Source organism: Pseudochaenichthys georgianus, chromosome 18 (assembly GCF_902827115.2).
Source record: "Pseudochaenichthys georgianus chromosome 18, fPseGeo1.2, whole genome shotgun sequence".
NCBI classification, from domain to species: domain Eukaryota; kingdom Metazoa; phylum Chordata; class Actinopteri; order Perciformes; family Channichthyidae; genus Pseudochaenichthys; species Pseudochaenichthys georgianus.
Genome location: NC_047520.1, coordinates 14,528,392 through 14,545,657, shown reverse-complemented (window position 1 = coordinate 14,545,657; position 17,266 = coordinate 14,528,392). Strand labels below are relative to the sequence as shown.

The 17,266-nt window shown below is 41.6% G+C and overlaps 1 protein-coding gene across 1 annotated transcript; it reads left to right on the top strand.

The window, feature by feature from the left end:
- Positions 1 to 57: 57 nt before the first annotated feature.
- On the top strand, positions 58 to 10,172 carry rpgrip1 (RPGR interacting protein 1). Its single transcript, XM_034106372.1, has 30 exons — positions 58 to 145; positions 239 to 292; positions 534 to 654; positions 806 to 1,011; positions 1,102 to 1,204; positions 1,287 to 1,427; positions 1,560 to 1,665; positions 1,822 to 1,845; positions 1,929 to 2,075; positions 2,164 to 2,237; positions 2,666 to 2,905; positions 3,024 to 3,111; positions 4,260 to 4,310; positions 4,395 to 4,574; positions 4,707 to 4,824; positions 5,003 to 5,166; positions 5,270 to 5,600; positions 6,117 to 6,262; positions 6,368 to 6,600; positions 6,879 to 6,994; positions 7,163 to 7,356; positions 7,878 to 7,934; positions 8,025 to 8,209; positions 8,362 to 8,416; positions 8,533 to 8,599; positions 8,771 to 8,865; positions 9,003 to 9,192; positions 9,277 to 9,361; positions 9,490 to 9,617; positions 9,766 to 10,172. The coding sequence occupies exons 1-30, from the start codon at positions 58 to 60 to the stop codon at positions 9,969 to 9,971; spliced, it is 3,993 nt and encodes a 1,330-aa protein (XP_033962263.1). The 3' UTR covers positions 9,972 to 10,172.
- Positions 10,173 to 17,266: the final 7,094 nt, after the last annotated feature.

Below are 17,266 nucleotides of genomic sequence, written 5' to 3'. Positions count from 1 at the left end.
TGTTGTTGTGACATTTCAAAGACAGGAGCTTTCTTTGTGTCTGAGTGGAGAGGTGTGATGTCGACAGTGATGGATGAAACAGCCACGGATCTCCCAGTCAGGGATGTAGGACTGATGAGGGGGGGACTGATGCCAACTGTCCCAGGTTTGTATATTATTATGTTAATATGATAAACTAACATCCAATGTCAATTTAAAAGTATATACAGTCTTGTTAAAATCCAAATGTTTCCCCCAGATACACTACGTGATGTGAAGACATGGAAGAAGCATCATGTCACGAAGACAAAAGGTCAAATAATTTACAAACCTCGTCCTCTCAGATGTTGTTTTCCTTTTATAGTACAATTGGAAAGGGTAAATCAAAAGGAAAGATACGTTTTCATTTCTTGTATACAGCATTACTATTTATTAATATTTTAACTATTTTCCCCACACTTATGCAAAATACCTTCACTTCATTTTATCTTATAAGTGCGGCATCACAAGAAAATAAATGGTTTTAATATATTTGTGGCTGCCTCTCTCTTCAGCCGACCCTCAGCGCCTGTTTCGGTTTCCCAGAGAGCACCTGGAGGACCTGTGTCTCAGACTGCAGGAGGAAAACAGCGTGCTCAGACAACACACCCGAACACAGGAGCAGAGGCTGCGCAGGTGAAAGGAAAATGAACATATATAATAATGAATGTACAGAGCAGCAGACATTTTGGCAGAATTGATCAATGTGGTGTTGCAGCCCTAGGACGTGATTCAAATGAACATAAGACAAGTCCCCTAATATGGCTGATTAAACATCCTCCCTCAGGATGTCCACCAGACTGACACGTCTCCGTCAGGCCCGTCCCGGGTCCACTGGTGTGAAGGAGAAGGACATGGAGGAGACCATACAGGAGCTGGAGGCCCGAGTGGCCATGCTGGAGAGCCAGAAAGGAGTTCTGCAGAACAAGCTGAGCCTGGCCAAGCAGCACATCATGGACCTCGGGGGACGCACGCCATACAAGTACAGCAAAGGTGTGTGTGTTGCACGTGAATGTAGACCAGGGTGAGTACTGCTTCCTCTTACATCTCTAAACCTCATCCCTCTCTGCCTCTTGTTGTCATGTACACTGATGGAGATAGAGGGTGGAGTCAGGAGGGCAGCACAGACCGCCCCGGCCCGCTACGGCCCCTCGCTGGAAGACACCCGGGCAGAGATGGAGAGATTGTGAGTACTGATGTTTTCGAACCTCTGATTAAGTCATCGTCCCCCTATCATTCTACTCACCCTCATGACTCCACCCTCCCAGCAGGTGCAGTGTGACGGAGCAGGTGAGGGCGGCAGAGCTGGAGCTCACTGCCCAGGCGCTCAGAGACACTCTGAGGGACAAAGAGAGGGAGATAGAGGACACTGTGAGGGACATGAGGAAGAAACAGGCTGACAGACACAGGTGGAAACAGCAGACATACAACTAGAATCCTACTGCTGTTCAAGTTGCTCTTCACAACGCTAGCCACTTGTTCTGCTTGTACAACAACCATGTCAACTAAACCATTAAGTCCTATTGTTATCTCTTTTTCAGAATAACTATAAGAGATAATGTGGATCAGATCCGTCTACAAAAGCAGCTTTCTGACAAGAGCACCGCCCTAAGAGTCACGCAGGAGAAGTTCAACGACCTGCAAGAGGTTAGAGGGTCCCATTATTTTCTATAAATTACACCTGGAAGAAAATATAAATGCTTTTAGACCACCATAAAACCATTTGGATCAGGCTTATAAAATCTGTATAAATTGGTGCCAAAAGGACTAACATGTAAATATGTATTTCTTCTTTCCTTCCAGGAATATGAGAGCCAGCTGGAGGAGGTGAGTGCTCCTTTACACAAATAGTTTTATAAAAGCAATAGTCTGATTCTTCTCATATGAACTTTGCCCTGTGTTCCCCCCAGACTCAGAGGTCGCTGGGGGAGAGTCAGGGCGCTCTGCTGGTGAAGGTGGAGCAGCTGACTGAGCAGCTGAAGCAGGAGAGACAGAGAGTCCTGCAGCTGGAGGGACAACTCGGCACCACCAGCCTGTCTCTTCATACCGTGGACAAGGTACCGCATCTGTACCTGCATGTATAAATAAAAACAATGTCACGGAATATCAGCTTTCAAATAATATATTCTCTACTTTGTGTTTCAGCTACAGGAGCAGATTTCAGACCTGGAGGGAGAGCGGGATCTAATAAAGGAAAACTATGACACTCTACTAGATAGGTGAGAGGTTATATGACCTGAAAATCAATATTTAAAAAAATACTAGGGGAGTTGATGTGTGAGGCTTTATGGTAATTAAGATGTAATGTAAATTAATTTAGATGTGACAGTTTCAAGATTAGCAACAAATTGACTTGAGATAAGGTTTACATCAATTATATAACCTATATGTCTTCTTTGACCTGATTTTATTTACTTTACCTTAGTTATTTGTACAGGGTAATACCAGGTGTTTACATACAAGGGATTTGCTCTCGGTGTATTGGTGCACGACATAAGCATAGTCAAAATCAGCCAAAAATCGAAAAACATATGAAGAAAAATCTAAAATAAAAAATTGAAAAGCTGTTCAGTTTTTAGAACAATGACTTCTGAAAGTCATTTGTTTTTTCTCCTTGTGTGTTCATCTTTATCCTTTTCCATCCTAGTACTTTATCTGAGCAAAGCCACCACGATGGTACGGTGGAACAACATAGAGAGGTGAACCAGAGGAGGGAGGAACGGAGAGAAAACATCGGGAGCATGGACATCCAGAGACTGGAGGAACAGCTGCGGGAGGAGAGGGGGGAGAGAAGCAGGCTGGAGCTGGAGAAGGACAAACTGAGGCGAGAGAAGGAGATATTAGAGGAGAGGAGGGAGCGAGAGAGAGGTGGGAGCATTACAGAGCGGCTGCAGATTGACTACAAGAAGAAATGAGTTTGGAGTTAAGAAGGAAGCTTTTCATCTGATTTAAATGATTTGTTTTTTGTGTCCTGTGTTGTTTCATTTAGAGACCTCTGGGACGAGCGATAAAGATGAGCCTCTGGAACAAGAGGTTCTCCTGTACAGGGAGCAGATTTCTGTTCTGCAGGACAAACTGGACTCTGTCAGCAAGGTCAGAAGAGAGGAGAATTACCAGTGGCGGTTCTAGACCAATTTGACTGGGGGGGCCAGTTATTTTCTGAGGGGGGCACAATAAATGCAGGACGAAAAAGAGAACTAGACAGTATGAAGTAATTGCACATAAGAAAACAATGCAATACAGTTATTGGTATTTGTTTCAGTACACTTATTTATTTCAGATATATCTTATAGTTATTACTGTTAGCTTCAGCTTAAGTTATAGTACAATTTTTGCACTAACACCATATCATATTTATATAAAAATAAAGGCAATGAACAGTTACATCTCTACTTTACATCTACAATTACACGGATACAATAGTTTAAATCACCTTCAATTATCGTGGTAGTCTCTCGAAACGTAGGTTTCAATCAGTCTGAATCAGCTTCAGACGGACAGTGAAAGTGAGTGCACGGCTCTAATGGGTCCTGAGTGCACCGCTCTAATGGGTCGGACTAGAATGACGAATAACGTTAGTTCCGTCTATTCCGTCATTCAATAAATCGTGTAATAAATCATAAATTTTTCATTTTTTTCACTTTTTTCACTTTTCATTTTTAGGGGGGCCACAGGGGGGTCAGAGGTCAGTGTTAGGGGGCACTGGCCCCCCTAGAACCGCCCCTGAGTATTACTGTCCCCACATTAGTCCCTTGTTTTTCTGTTGTATCCTGTTTTAAGTTCATATCTTCAGTGAAGAAGAACTCAGACAATTCAAAAGTAACTGAAATCATTATTAGTATCATTAGTAAGTAATAATTTTGTAGACTACTACAATTAAAAGTCCTGCATTCAAATATTCTAAAGTAAAAGTACATTAGTATTTACATCGATATGTGCTTAACGTACACATTTCTGAATCTCATTATCAATTGTAACTCATATGAATTACTTTATATCTTGTTGGCGTGCATGTAATATTATATTGTAATTTATAAGTTATTTTATCATTTGTATGGATAATTTAGCTGTGCAAATCAACTAGTAACTACAACTGCCAAATCAATTTGATCGATTTAAAAAGTATAGAGTAGCATACAATGACAATACTGAGCTAAAGCATTTTAAATGTATTTTAACAAAAACGTGCATCTCACTGTGGCGTACTCTGACTCACTTTTCATCTCCTTTCTCTCTTGCAGGTGTTTGACATGAGTGTTGAGGATCTCAGTGACACTCTTTTACAGATCAAGGTGTGACACACTTTTCTACCTCTGCTTTAAAAGACAAAATAAATCGCTTTTAAACCTTGATGCATTCTTTCCTTCCAATTGCAGGCATTCAGGATGCAGCAGGAGAGCAGGGCGGGGCTAGATTTCCTCTGGGCTGATGGGCAGGTGGAGGATTCGCCTCGTGAGCTGGCGAACATCCAGGCTGTACATGCTGAGACTGTGCTGGAGTTACAGAAAACCCGGAACCTTCTCCTGCTGGAGCACCACATCAGTAAAGACCTGCAGGTACACACACCTAACACAACTGTCACATACATGTTGAAAAGAAAATGGTAGCATGTTGTAATTTTCTCAACATTCTTTCTCTTCAAATTTAAACTAAACTTCTCTTTCATCAAACGTTGCTTCCTCCCCAAGGAAGAGCTGAAAACAGTTATCCAGAAGCTGGGGAATGAGAGGGAGGAGATGAGGAGGAGGATGACAGAGAAAAACAAGCTTTTATCCAAAAAAGCTCTTCAGATCAACGCTTTACAAGGTGTGAGCAACAACACTTATTTCAGTGGTAACACCAGTGGCTAATTGACCCAAATTATTTCCTAATGAGTTACTTCTGTGCTGTCTATCACTGATTGATGGCAGGCAAAGGTGTTAGCAGAACAAGTGTTTAGTTAACATCAGAATCTAAACCTTTTCTCTTTCTTTATACATTAAAGCTCAGTTGAAAGAGTTAGCATACAGCCCCAGAAACTACAAACGGACCGTACCACTACAGTACACCTGGCCAGCCGGAAACCAGGAGTTGGTACAGCCCATTGATGAAGACCTGTCTCATTCTCAGATGATGCCTGGGGAGTCACTGTTGGAGATACACCTGAAGGTAACAAAGAAAACAGACATTGTATACAATTTAATTTGTGTTTTTTCAAAATAATACGGTGCAAGTTTCCCAAGAAGCTGAGATCTGTTGTTTGCTCCTCCAGGCCGCCACCTTCACCCCAGCAGGGCTTCGTACCCTCGGCAGCGTCTGCGGGGAAGACATCGTGACCTTCTGCACCTACAGCCTGTTGGACTTCGAGGTGCACTCCACCCCTCTGGTGTCAGGCTGCCAGCCCGAGTACGGCTTCACGTCCCGCTACGCTCTGACAGCCCAAGATCTGGGCAGGCTGGGGGGTCAGGGGTCGAGGGTCAGAGTGGAGCTCCACCAGGGGCTAGGAGGTGTCCGGTTTGTGACACATGGAAGCGGGCAGATGTCCCTCATGGCTGCCATGGAAAGAAGAGGGGAGTGCATTGTTGGACGTGTCAATATCACAGGTGAGTAATGTGGTATGAAGAAAAAGTAATATACTGTTTTTGATATGTATAACACATAGTTTTATTTAGAAAGAAAAAAAGGTTAACCATAAAGGTGTAATATATGTAACTTGTCTTTGCAATTATTTATATCAAGGTGTATTTTATACATCTATTGATTCAAATAAATAAGAAAATCCATTTATACATATGAATTCATACATGCATCCTGATTGGCCTTCTTCCATACATAAAACATGTTAATTAAGTAAGGGGTTTTAATCATGCTAACTAAAGATGACACCAGACAAACTGGCCAGGTTATTAATAATGAGTAATTATAAACAATAATCCTGGATATGATGCATTCACTGCACACAGTTTGTTAACATGCATTGATATTCTGAACCTTAATAGATAAATGACCTGGAATTGTGTCGTAAAGTTATATTTATTACATAATCCACCATGTGTGTTTCGAATAATTGGATAATTGGATCTGCTACATTTCTAAAAGTATGCCTGTCTTCCTCCAAGACTCCGATGGTGCGTTTTTTGGTGTTGTGGATTTCTGGGTGCGCCTGTTTGATCCTGCAGAGCCTGAGAGAGCCTCTGACAGGAGGACCACGGCACAGAGGGGTCCGGGGCTCGTCTCTCTGGGCTGGCAGGATGCTGGTCATCAGGTAAAATAGGGGGACCTTTCTCCAGACCTGTGAATAATTTTTTTTTAAAGAAAACTATTCACAGTGAGTTCTGTGGACTAAGTGTCCTTTCCATGCTGTTTGCAGGAGTTATATGACTACGGTGGAGGTATCCCCAATGAGTTGGTGGTTGTCGTGGATCGCTGTGTGGGCCTTAACTCCCGCTGGCCTGGTCTCCTCCCTGATGCCTACCTGACGTATAGGTTCTACGACCTGCCGCCTCACGTCTCTCCAACAGTCCGCTCCTCCTCTGACCCGGTGTTCAGCGACTCCACCAGCTACCCACTGGCAGTATCAGCTGATGTGCTGCACTACCTGAGGTATGATGGTCTGGAAATAGAATAATGAATATGCTGGGAATTCAGACAAATAATATCAAAGAGGGCAATTACTTGTTATTACTCAGCCTTCTCTGTTGGGGTTATTTTCATTTGTTGATTGTTACCAAATAAGTTAAATCTTTAGTCTTGTGTCAAATTCATAATATCCTAAATAACTTGAATAAAGATTTTCTCAATTTACTATCCGTTTCAAGATGCTGCTATAGAGAATACTTATCTTTGCAAATGATTGACAACTTCACTCCTCTTCTTTCCAGGTCCAGCAGTTTGTGGTTGTATGTGTTTGATGACAGCGATGACCAGATACCCCCTGCCTACCTGGCCAAGACCCCCATACCACTGCGAACCCTCGGTACAGGCAGGGAGATCAGAGGTAAGAGAGAGAGAATAAGTTAAAAAAAAAAGATGCATTATTCATCTGCATTGATTTCGAAACAGGTGAAGCCAACGTGTTATTTTCACATACATCACATTTGAAAACCAAAGCTACCTAATCAGCAGTTTAAACATGTTTTTACATGTTTTATTTTTGTCTTTCCAGGTGACTTTGTTCTGAGGGATCCAGCAGGTGGACCTCGGGGGATGGTCAGGGTCTTGATCAAATGGAAGTTCCCCTACCAACCATCTGCAGACACTGTGCTGAGCAGACAGGACAGAGCAATGGAGAGCACTGAGAGGGAGGAGAGGGGCAGAGAGGAGGCTGAAGCATCAGAGAGGCCTGTGGCCAAGCCCAGAGTGAAGGTGAGATTTCATCTAGTTTGACAAACGTTTGGGGAATTATTAACCACATAAAACCTCAACTACTTGTTGTGTATTATACCTGCAGTGGATCCAATTATATTCTCACAATCAAATTCAACTTGGAAATAAGGAAACACGTGTTTTGATCAAGAAAACTTAATATTACATTAAGTATTTTCACTTTAAAGGACAAAACTGAACATTGGACCTATTCAAAATAAATCTTACAAACAGCAAATGAATGATATGGCCACGGTGTGATGATGTTGATCAAACCAATGCAAATGTTATGATTCTTTCCTTAGGAATATGTGAGTCTCCGCTCATAGATTTACCACTTTTATCTCAAAGAATATCCAGTATTTTTCTTGTTAATGTATTACTATAATCTTGAATCGGATCGCTGTGTAACTATTTATTTTTGATATATTGTGGCCCCAAATATAAAATAAATGATGTTTCAAAAGACATATTCCTGTCCTATAGCTTAATGTTCTTCTCTGGCTTTCCCACAGAATCAGCTAGTCGAGGAAGGGGACACTAAAGCAGTGCAAAAAGAGCCTAAAGCTTTGGTAAGGTTTATGCACTAGAAAAACCTGTGTGTCTTCATGATAATTCAAGCATAAACTATTATTCTTACTGGTGTATTTGTCTGTTTACAGGCTCGCCCTCCACCCGTGAAACAGAAAAGCTCACAGAGTATACGGCGACAGCATCCAATCTCTGTGAAACCACTGGACACAGGCAGAAAGAGATCCACCAAGAGGTCACCTGACCTTTACCACGACACACCGCATCTGACGCCTGAGCCACGCCCGACTACGCCCTCCCTTTTGGCAACAAGGAAGTATGTTTCTTCTAAAATATTCACTCCAATATTTAGTTATTGTAAAGCTTGATTTGTGCGGGAAGACAAAAAGGAAACGGGAGCATTGTCAAGCCAACTATAACTAAGCATTTCAACCGATCTAATTGTATTGTATTATAATCCTACTTAAGATCTTCCCCCACCACACCATCGAAGAAAAGCTCTGCCAGTGATTCCAGGACTCAGGTAAGAGATAATTGTCTCCAAAAGTCCGTAAAACATATGCTGCAGTCATTTTCACAATAAACAGATCTAAGGAGACACAAGAGTAATATGGGATCATGTGAATTGTCTTCTTTCAGGACCTTCTCTCTGTGGATCATGTGTCCATGGATGAAGAGGAGAAGGAAGAGGAGAGGAGTGAGAGTGGTAACTATTCTAATTCACACAATAGGTGCTTTTTTTTAATAATTTGGAGCCTCACGCTGCCACTGTTTGAATATTAAAAGAATAATTATAATATAACCCATTTTACTTCAAAACATATACATAAAACAATTAAATTAATTCAGTTCTTTCTCATCTTGTGTGCCTGAACAGCTGCTAAAGGAGACAGTGAAGCCCCAGATTCTTCGGAGTCAAGCTCCTCAACAAGCGACATTATCATCATTCCACCACAAAGACACATTAGGAAGGTACGGACAAAAGAGAAGGAAGATTTCAGCATCACTGTGCTCTTATTATCATTTCTACATCCCTGGATCTAGTATGAGTTAAATATGCTGCTCAGATGTTGGGATATAAATAGCTGACTGTGTGTTTTTTGCTTCAGGGAGACAAGCTGAGAGTGGAGATTCTGTCCCTGTCGTTTGAGCCGTCCTCACACGTGGTGAAGGACAAGTCAGTGCAGCGCGTTTATGTGGAGTACCGCCTGCTGGGCGTCCCCATGGAGACGACAGAAACACCCATGTCCCTCCGCAAACCCAGAAAGGGAGAGGAGGTTCACTACAACTTCACACGAGGTCAGAGCAGGAAAGCTTTGTGTGTTTGTTTCTAGAATGATTTCATTATTTTATAACCCTTAAATCTCTCTCTTTCTCTCTTAGTGATTTATGTGGATGGTTCACAGTCAGCTCCACTCAGGCAGTATCTCTACACCATGTTGGAGGGCACTGACCCCAACCAGGGCAGGTAGTGTCATCATTTTTGTTTGCGTTTGAACCTTCAATTCAGAGTAAATTCATATGTTTTTGTCTCTATTTTATGGAATTTCTCGATCCAAAGACCAACATGTAAGTTTGTTTGTCTGTCTTGACTAGGTTAAAGTTCACAGTAGTCAGTGAGCCGATGGATGATGAAGACGAGTGTGTGGACGTCGGACATGCTTTCCTGGACCTAAAGGAGCTGCTCCTTACTGGAAATGATGTAAACGAACAAGAAATTGAAGGTAAGCAATGTATTTGTATTATATTTTGATACTCAAACCTTCAAAACAAGTCGATTGTGTTGAGAGCAGGCTGCATAGAATTGTATAGAATAACAGAGCATACACTTCTCTTACAGTCTGTCTGTCTCTGTGCTTCTTTTTCCTGCAGTTGTGAGTCTGGATGAAGACAAAGAGATGATAGGAAATCTGAAAGTGTCTCTGGAAGCAGCGAAAGCTCTGAGTGGGATATACCAGGAGTTTCACCAGAAAATAGAAACTGAGAAAGAAGATGACACTGATGATGAAGAGAAGCAGGAGGAAGAGAAGAAAAAATATGACATTTTGATAGAGTATGATGATGATAGTGACTTCTGAAAGAGTGAGATTAACAGCGAGGTTGTGTTTTGTATGAATGTGTTTTATTAAATTATTTTAAGCATGTTCTTCAACACTTCCCAAAACTTTTTTTTTCCTTCTTATTCATAATTCAACTAGGATTCTTAATCAGATCTACACTCATTGGTAAACATAACAGTGACATTATTTTAGACTTATACAAATTCAACTTTCAGTCAAAGTTTGTATGTCCTGCTTCTGCCAGTAAGAATATTTATAAAAATGTATAAAAATAAATGTGTTGGCATTTTTAAATGTTGTGATAAATCCATTCATTCATATACAGACGAAAAAATTAAATTGTGAATGTTATACACTTTTTTCTAAGAACAAATCAAAGTAAACATTTATTTTATCTACATTTTGATTATTACCAGATACGGATTCAATGTTAATGAACAAACACATTACCCAGCGCCATATAGATAGAAGAGTTGCGACAACGGAAGTCCAAAAAAGCTTGATCGTCACGTGGTTCAGGGAGACTCAATAGTTCCCCGGAAGTTCGTGGCGGGCCATTTGAATCAAGATTTGAATGCAATAATACCAGGATAGAAATGCAATTTTTGGTAATTAGTGGTCAATAAAGGTTTTGATTTGCAATATTTGTACAACATATTGATATGTGTATGTAGTTTCATCAATGTTTTTTTTTTTTTTTTTAAAGTAACATTTGCTAATATTTGAGGATTAAGATAAAATAAGAAGTACTTTATTGATACCAACTGAGGAAATGTTTACGCTGCAGCAGCAAAAGACAAGGCATTGTACATTAGACAGTTAAAAGACTAGAATTAAACAATCAAAAATGTAAACATCTTAAATAGAAATAAAATAGCATTTAAAAAAGTAGAAAATAGACAGTGTGAACAGCTATTTTACCAGTTAACATATACATGTTAGGCTAACGTTGCCTTGGTTAAAGAGCCTGTTGTTTAATGCTTTGAATTCTTTAAAACAAATATTATCTTCTTAAACCTGTATGGTAGTAAGGAGCATCACATCCTAAAGTGTATTGATATATTTAGAGGGAGGGGATGGGAAGGAAGGTTTAAAAATTCAGATTAGATACATTTCTACCATTTCTTTAATTCATGGTGGTTTCAGTAATCCCATGGTAATTGAGGACACAAATAATCTAAAGTACTAATGTAATCTTTATGATTTTCAGAAAGGACAGGAGACCCACAAGTGCCTATCAATGATTGTCAACTGACAGCACAATGAGTCAAAGCACTAGCAGCAGCAGCAGCATGATGATGATGTTAAATGTGTTGTTTTAGGAACATCCATTGTAAGGCAAGGCAAGTTTATTTATATAGCACCTTTCAACACAAGGCAATTCAAAGTGCTTTACAAAAAATGAAAGACATTAAAAAAATGGCATTTAAAATCAGTCATTAAAAAGAAAAGCTAATAAAATAAACATTAAAAGAAAAAATACATGGATAAAAGTTACAGTGCAGTTTAAGATGTGAAAAGTCTTTAGTCTGGATTTAAAAGTAGTCAGAGTTGCAGCGGACCTGCAGGTTTCTGGGAGTTTGTTCCAGATATTTGGAGCATAATAACTAAACGCTGCTTTTCCATGTTTAGTTCTGACTCTGGGGACAGAAAGCTGACCAGTCCCTGAAGACCTGAGAGATCTGGATGGTTCATAATTTAGCAGTAGGTCAGAAATGTATTTTGGGCCTAAACCATTCAAAGCTTTATAAACCAGCAGCAGTATTTTGAAATCTATTCTTTGACACACAGGAAGCCAGTGTAAAGACCTCAGAACAGGAGTGATGTGATCCACTTTCTTAGTGTTAGTGAGGACTCGAGCAGCAGCGTTCTGAATTATCTGCAGCTTTCTAATAGATTTTTTAGTGTGACCTGTGAAGACACCATTGCAGTAGTCGAGTCTACTGAAGATAAAGGCATGGACAAGTTTTTCCAAATCCTACTGTGACATTAGTCTTTTAATCCTAGATATATTCTTTAGGTGATAGTAGGCTGATTTAGTAACTGTTTTAATGTGACTGTTGAAACTCAGGTCAGAGTCCATGACTACACCTAGATTTCTGGCTTTATCTGTTGTTTTGAACATTGCACACTGAAGCTCAGCGCTAACTTTTATACGTTCTGCCTTGGCTCCAAAAACCATTACCTCAGTTTTATCTTTGTTTAATTGGAGAAAGTTCTGACACATCCAGTCATTGATTTGTTCAATGCACTTACTCAGTGTTTGAATTGGAGCATAGTCTCCTGGTGAAATTGTTACGTACATTTGTGTGTCATCATTGTTTTTCATTATCTGAGCCAGTGGTAGCATGTAGCAGGGTTTCCGCTAGGATTTTTTCTCGCCGGTCAAATGTCCGGGCAGAATTTATTTTACCGGACTAATTTGAAACTTACCGGTCATATTTCAATAATAATAATAGTTGTGTAGCAGAGTTTCCGTTAGCAGGTAATTACCGGACTATGAGCAGATATGCTTCAGTTTAAAACTCAGTTCACGGGCTCATTTTTATATTGCTTCAGTTTATAATCGTAACAGATTGAAAAATTCAGATTCATTTTTCAATAAATGATTCCACAAACAACAAACAACATAATTATTACATTCAAACAAACTACTTGTAGTAGATAACGTACATTATTCAGAAGTTTACATCAACTTTGAATAATAACACGGGAGAAACGGATCCTCTCCCTCCCTCTCTCTCTCCTGACAGCACGTCAGTTTCTCCTGCAGCTCGCTAAACAGAGGGCGGGGCTTCAGGTGATCCTGCAGAGCTGCGTGTCTCGGTCAGACTCAGCAGCTGATCTGATCTCTCTCTCGCTCCGGTTACACTTCACTCGCGTTTATGTCCATATCGCTCAGATCCAGCTCTCCTGATCGGCCTTTATAGAGAGCACCGATCAAACTATTAAGAGTGAATATCGGCCGATAATGACCGGCGGCCGATCGATCGGAGCCTCCCTAATTATTACCAGACATTTTGACCGTCAGGTTTTGAATTTACCGTTTTTTTATAAATGTTACCAGCTAAAAACCGGTAATTACCGGCTAACGGAAACCCTGGCATGTAGATGTTAAAGAGAAGAGGCCCCAAGATGGAGCCTTGAGGTACCCCACGTCATATTTGTCAACTCAGATGTGTATTTACCAGGGGCGGGAAAGGGGCGGGGTTGGCAACATTTGACCAATCACAAACAGTGTACTGACAGCGCAGTGTCATACTTAATTAATGAAAAGTAAACTAATATTAGACAAATATGAACTTTAAACATCCATGATTTACACATATAATCCAGGATACAAGCCACATAGTTGCACCTGCAAGGTGAATACACAACAACTGGTTAAAAAATAAATAAACTACAGAATGTTTGAAAGCGTAACAGTTTTATGATATCACTCCCCCATCTAAGACACGAGGGGATCTGACTTTAATTACATTTGAGTTGAGTGTTTCGTCAACTTAATGTGTTGCTTAAAATAATACGTCTGCATACAGTATCTATATGTGACAATGTAACCAAGTGTTGCACGGCCAGATACGGCTGTAGAAGCTGACTCAGATAAGGACATATATGATATATTATGATATTATATGATCGATGATCTGATTGAATGTGATATGAATGATAAGTGCGACACGTCTGCGTCTTCTCTGCATACGGCAGTTTAAACTGTAGGCTATTTCCTTCCTGTAATATGACTTGATATATTTAAACTCCGCACACTGAGCTTTGATTGGTCAGCAGGCGGTGCTTTCACTGAGTTGATCTCTTTTCTATAGACGCCAGAGGCGGGCAGCGTCAGGTAAAAAAAGTTATGTAGCCTTCCCAAACCTGAGCCTCACACGCCACCTATGGTATTTACCTATAGAAACAAAGTTTTTTCTGTCCTTTAAGTAGGATTCAAACCAATTTAGAACTGTTTCCGAAAGTCCCACCCAGTTTTCTAGTCGGTAGAGTAATATGTTGTGGTCAACAGTGTCAAACGCAGCACTGAGATAATAATACTAACACTGAAGTTCTGCCACTGTCTGTGTTTAAGTGGTTCTATTTCCACCTGTCCTCTGGACCCTATCCCTTCTAACCTCCTTCAGACTATCGCTCCTGATATTCTACCGTTTCTCACCCATTTCATCAACACTTCTCTAACTTCTGGTCACTTTCCAAACAGTCTCAAGGAGGCAAGAGTAAACCCTCTCCTAAAGAAACCCACTCTCAACCCGTCTGATGTTATAAACTACAGGCCTGTCTCTCTCCTCCCGTTCCTGTCTAAAACACTTGAACGCGCTGTCTTTAAACAACTCTCCTGCTATCTCCATCAGAACAACCTTCTGGATCCGCACCAGTCTGGTTTCAAGGCAGGTCACTCCACAGAAACTGCCCTCCTTGCTGTCACTGAGGAACTGCACACTGCTAAAGCAGCCTCCCTCTCCTCTGTCATCATCCTGTTGGACCTGTCTGCTGCATTCGACACGGTGAACCATCAGATCCTCCTTCGCACTCTCCAAGAACTTGGAGTTTCAGGCTCTGCACTTTCCCTCCTCACCTCATACCTCAAAGACCGCACCTACAGGGTAACTTGGAGAGGGTCCGAGTCCGACCCTTGTCAATTAACTACAGGGGTCCCTCAGGGCTCTGTTCTTGGTCCCCTCCTCTTCTCCCTGTACACAAACTCGCTCGGATCTGTCATTAGCCCGCATGGTTTTTCATACCACTGCTACGCTGACGACACCCAACTAATTCTGTCCTTTCCCCGCTCAGAGACCCAGGTGGTCGCTCGCATCTCTGCTTGTTTAGCTGATATCTCTCAGTGGATGTCCGCTCATCATCTCAAGCGCAACCTTGACAAAACTGAAGTGCTTTTCCTTCCGGGAAAAGATTGTCCCACTCTTGACCTGACCATCAACATCGGCACCTCTGTTGTCTCCCCGACCCTGACTGCAAGGAATCTGGGTGTGATCCTGGATAACAACCTGTCCTTCACTGCAAATATCGCTGCTACTACCCGCTGCTGCAGATACACGCTTTTCAACATTAGGAAGATACGTCCCCAGCTGACCCAGAAAGCGACGCAGGTTCTGGTCCAGGCTCTCGTCATCTCACGCCTAGACTACTGCAACTCCCTCCTGGCTGGTCTACCTGCATGTGCCATCCGACCTCTGCAGCTCATCCAGAATGCAGCGGCTCGTCTGGTCTTCAACCTTCCTAAATTTTCCCACACCACTCCGCTCCTCCGCTCCCTCCACTGGCTTCCGGTAACTGCTAGAATTCACTTCAAGACACTGGTACTTGCGTACCATGCTGCGAATGGATCTGGCCCTTCCTACATCCAGGACATGGTTAAACCGTACACCCCAGCGCATGCACTTCGCTCTGCATCAGCCAAACGACTCGCTGCACCCTCACTGCGAGGGGGACCCAAGTTCCCATCAGCAAAAACACGTGGATTTGCTATCCTGGCTCCTAAATGGTGGAATGAGCTCCCCATTGACATCAGGACGGCAGAAAGCTTACACACCTTCCGGCGCAGACTGAAAACTCATCTCTTTCGACTCCACTTCGAGCGATAGAATGACTAACAAAGAACTGCTAACAGAGCACTTATATACTAATAAAGGACTGGCTTATCTAAAGCCAGTTGAGTAGCACTTGAATGATTGGCTCTATGAAACCTGATGTACTTATATGATTCTGTTTTCCTCAAGGTTGTGTCTTCCTGGTCGAATGTACTTATTGTAAGTCGCTTTGGATAAAAGCGTCAGCTAAATGCAATGTAATGTAATGTAATGTAATTTTGTATAAGGCTTCGCCCTCTAAGGCTATCGCTATTGGGTAATCCCCACTGCACGTGTGCAGCACTGACAGATTTATTCCACGCCCACCTATGACGTGGGCCCCACCTCCGGGCTCACTTCCGTATAAATAGGAAGTAGGCCCTACAATCCACTCCTACTTTTCTTCAGCACTCCGTTGCAGAAGCATTGACAGGCAAAACAAGTTATTTTAAGAGCTACTTACTAAAAAGCAAACATTCCTGGTTCCCCTGGGCCCATCCTCCCTCTCCTCCGGACGGGGGAAACAGAGTGGGGGCCCCGTGTCAACCCGACATATGAGTTACGACCGGAGCTCACGGTGTGAGTCTTGCCGGGGATTAGAGCACGCAAACGCGGCTCTCACTCCCCAGGTGTCGTGCACTCATTGTGTCCATCTCCCTCTGGCCCACAGACAGTGGAGAGCGGACGCTCTCGCTGCTGCGGCCGAGGATGATTGGCTAGTTCAGGAGTTTTACTCTGTGGACCAAGCCCTCTATTTATTGGATCCGAGTGGCGGGCAGCAGTCAGGCGGCTCCTTCCCCTACATTCACGGATCACCATGTGGTTCCCCCGCCCTGTCTCCCTCTCCTCCGGCGGCAACCCTGTCTCCTAAAAATTACGTTCCCACAGAACTAAACTGCATTCTCAATTACGTTTAGCTAGAAACGTATTTACTCCCACGTTACGTTTGTTATGAACGTATCTCAAATATGTTTATTTTCTACATATCTTCTAGAAACATGTTTTCTCCCAGGTTACGTTCCTTATGAACGTATCTGAAATACGTTTATTTTCTACATATCTTTGCCATTTATTGTCTTGCTTATAATAATGATAATAGTCATTTATAAATATCATTTTAGAGCACACCTTTGAAATCGACAATCGGGCTCGATATATGGTTAAATTAAAATCAGTAGGCGAGGCTGTAATTTCGCCAGCTGTCATGTGCGAGGCAGAACATAATAGTTTTAACATGCCAAAAAGCTGCTGTGTCGTTCATTGCACCTCAAACATTAAAACAAATCCAGAGTTACGTGTTTCTGTACTTCCTCTAAGAAGAAAGGACAGTAACAGAAGATCTCTGTGGCTTCAGGCTTGATCGCCGTTCAAATGACAGCGTTGGTTTCCCAAAAAGTGGGCGGGGCTGTAAAGTGAAGTAGATTTTACTGTCATCTATTATTCAAAACCATTCTATTTATTCTAACGTATTACATGCCAGTGTTTTATCTTTTTATTTATTTGTTTTTATTTTAAATCGTATAATGTCGGACTTTTTTTGTCGTCTTTGAGGAAAAGAAATGGGGTTTAGAGATTCAAAATACTGAAATCTGTATTTTTTAAAATCTCTTCCTTCTAATTTGTTATTCTTTTCTAAATAACACACTGTTATTTACTCAACAATAGCACACAATTATCCTTGTTTTTATTTATTCGTTTAATTCTATAATCTTGGGC

What these genes read in the sequence shown, in the direction of transcription:
- rpgrip1 (XM_034106372.1), top strand. Translation starts at nt 58, where the DNA reads ATGTCGACAGTGATGGATGAAACAGCCACGGATCTCCCAGTCAGGGAT. An exon ending in TCATGTCACGAAGACAAAAG is followed by an intron (nt 293 to 533) that starts GTCAAATAATTT and finishes CTCTCTCTTCAG; the next exon opens with CCGACCCTCAGCGCCTGTTT. An exon ending in GGTGGGAGCATTACAGAGCG is followed by an intron (nt 2,906 to 3,023) that starts GCTGCAGATTGA and finishes CTCTGGGACGAG; the next exon opens with CGATAAAGATGAGCCTCTGG.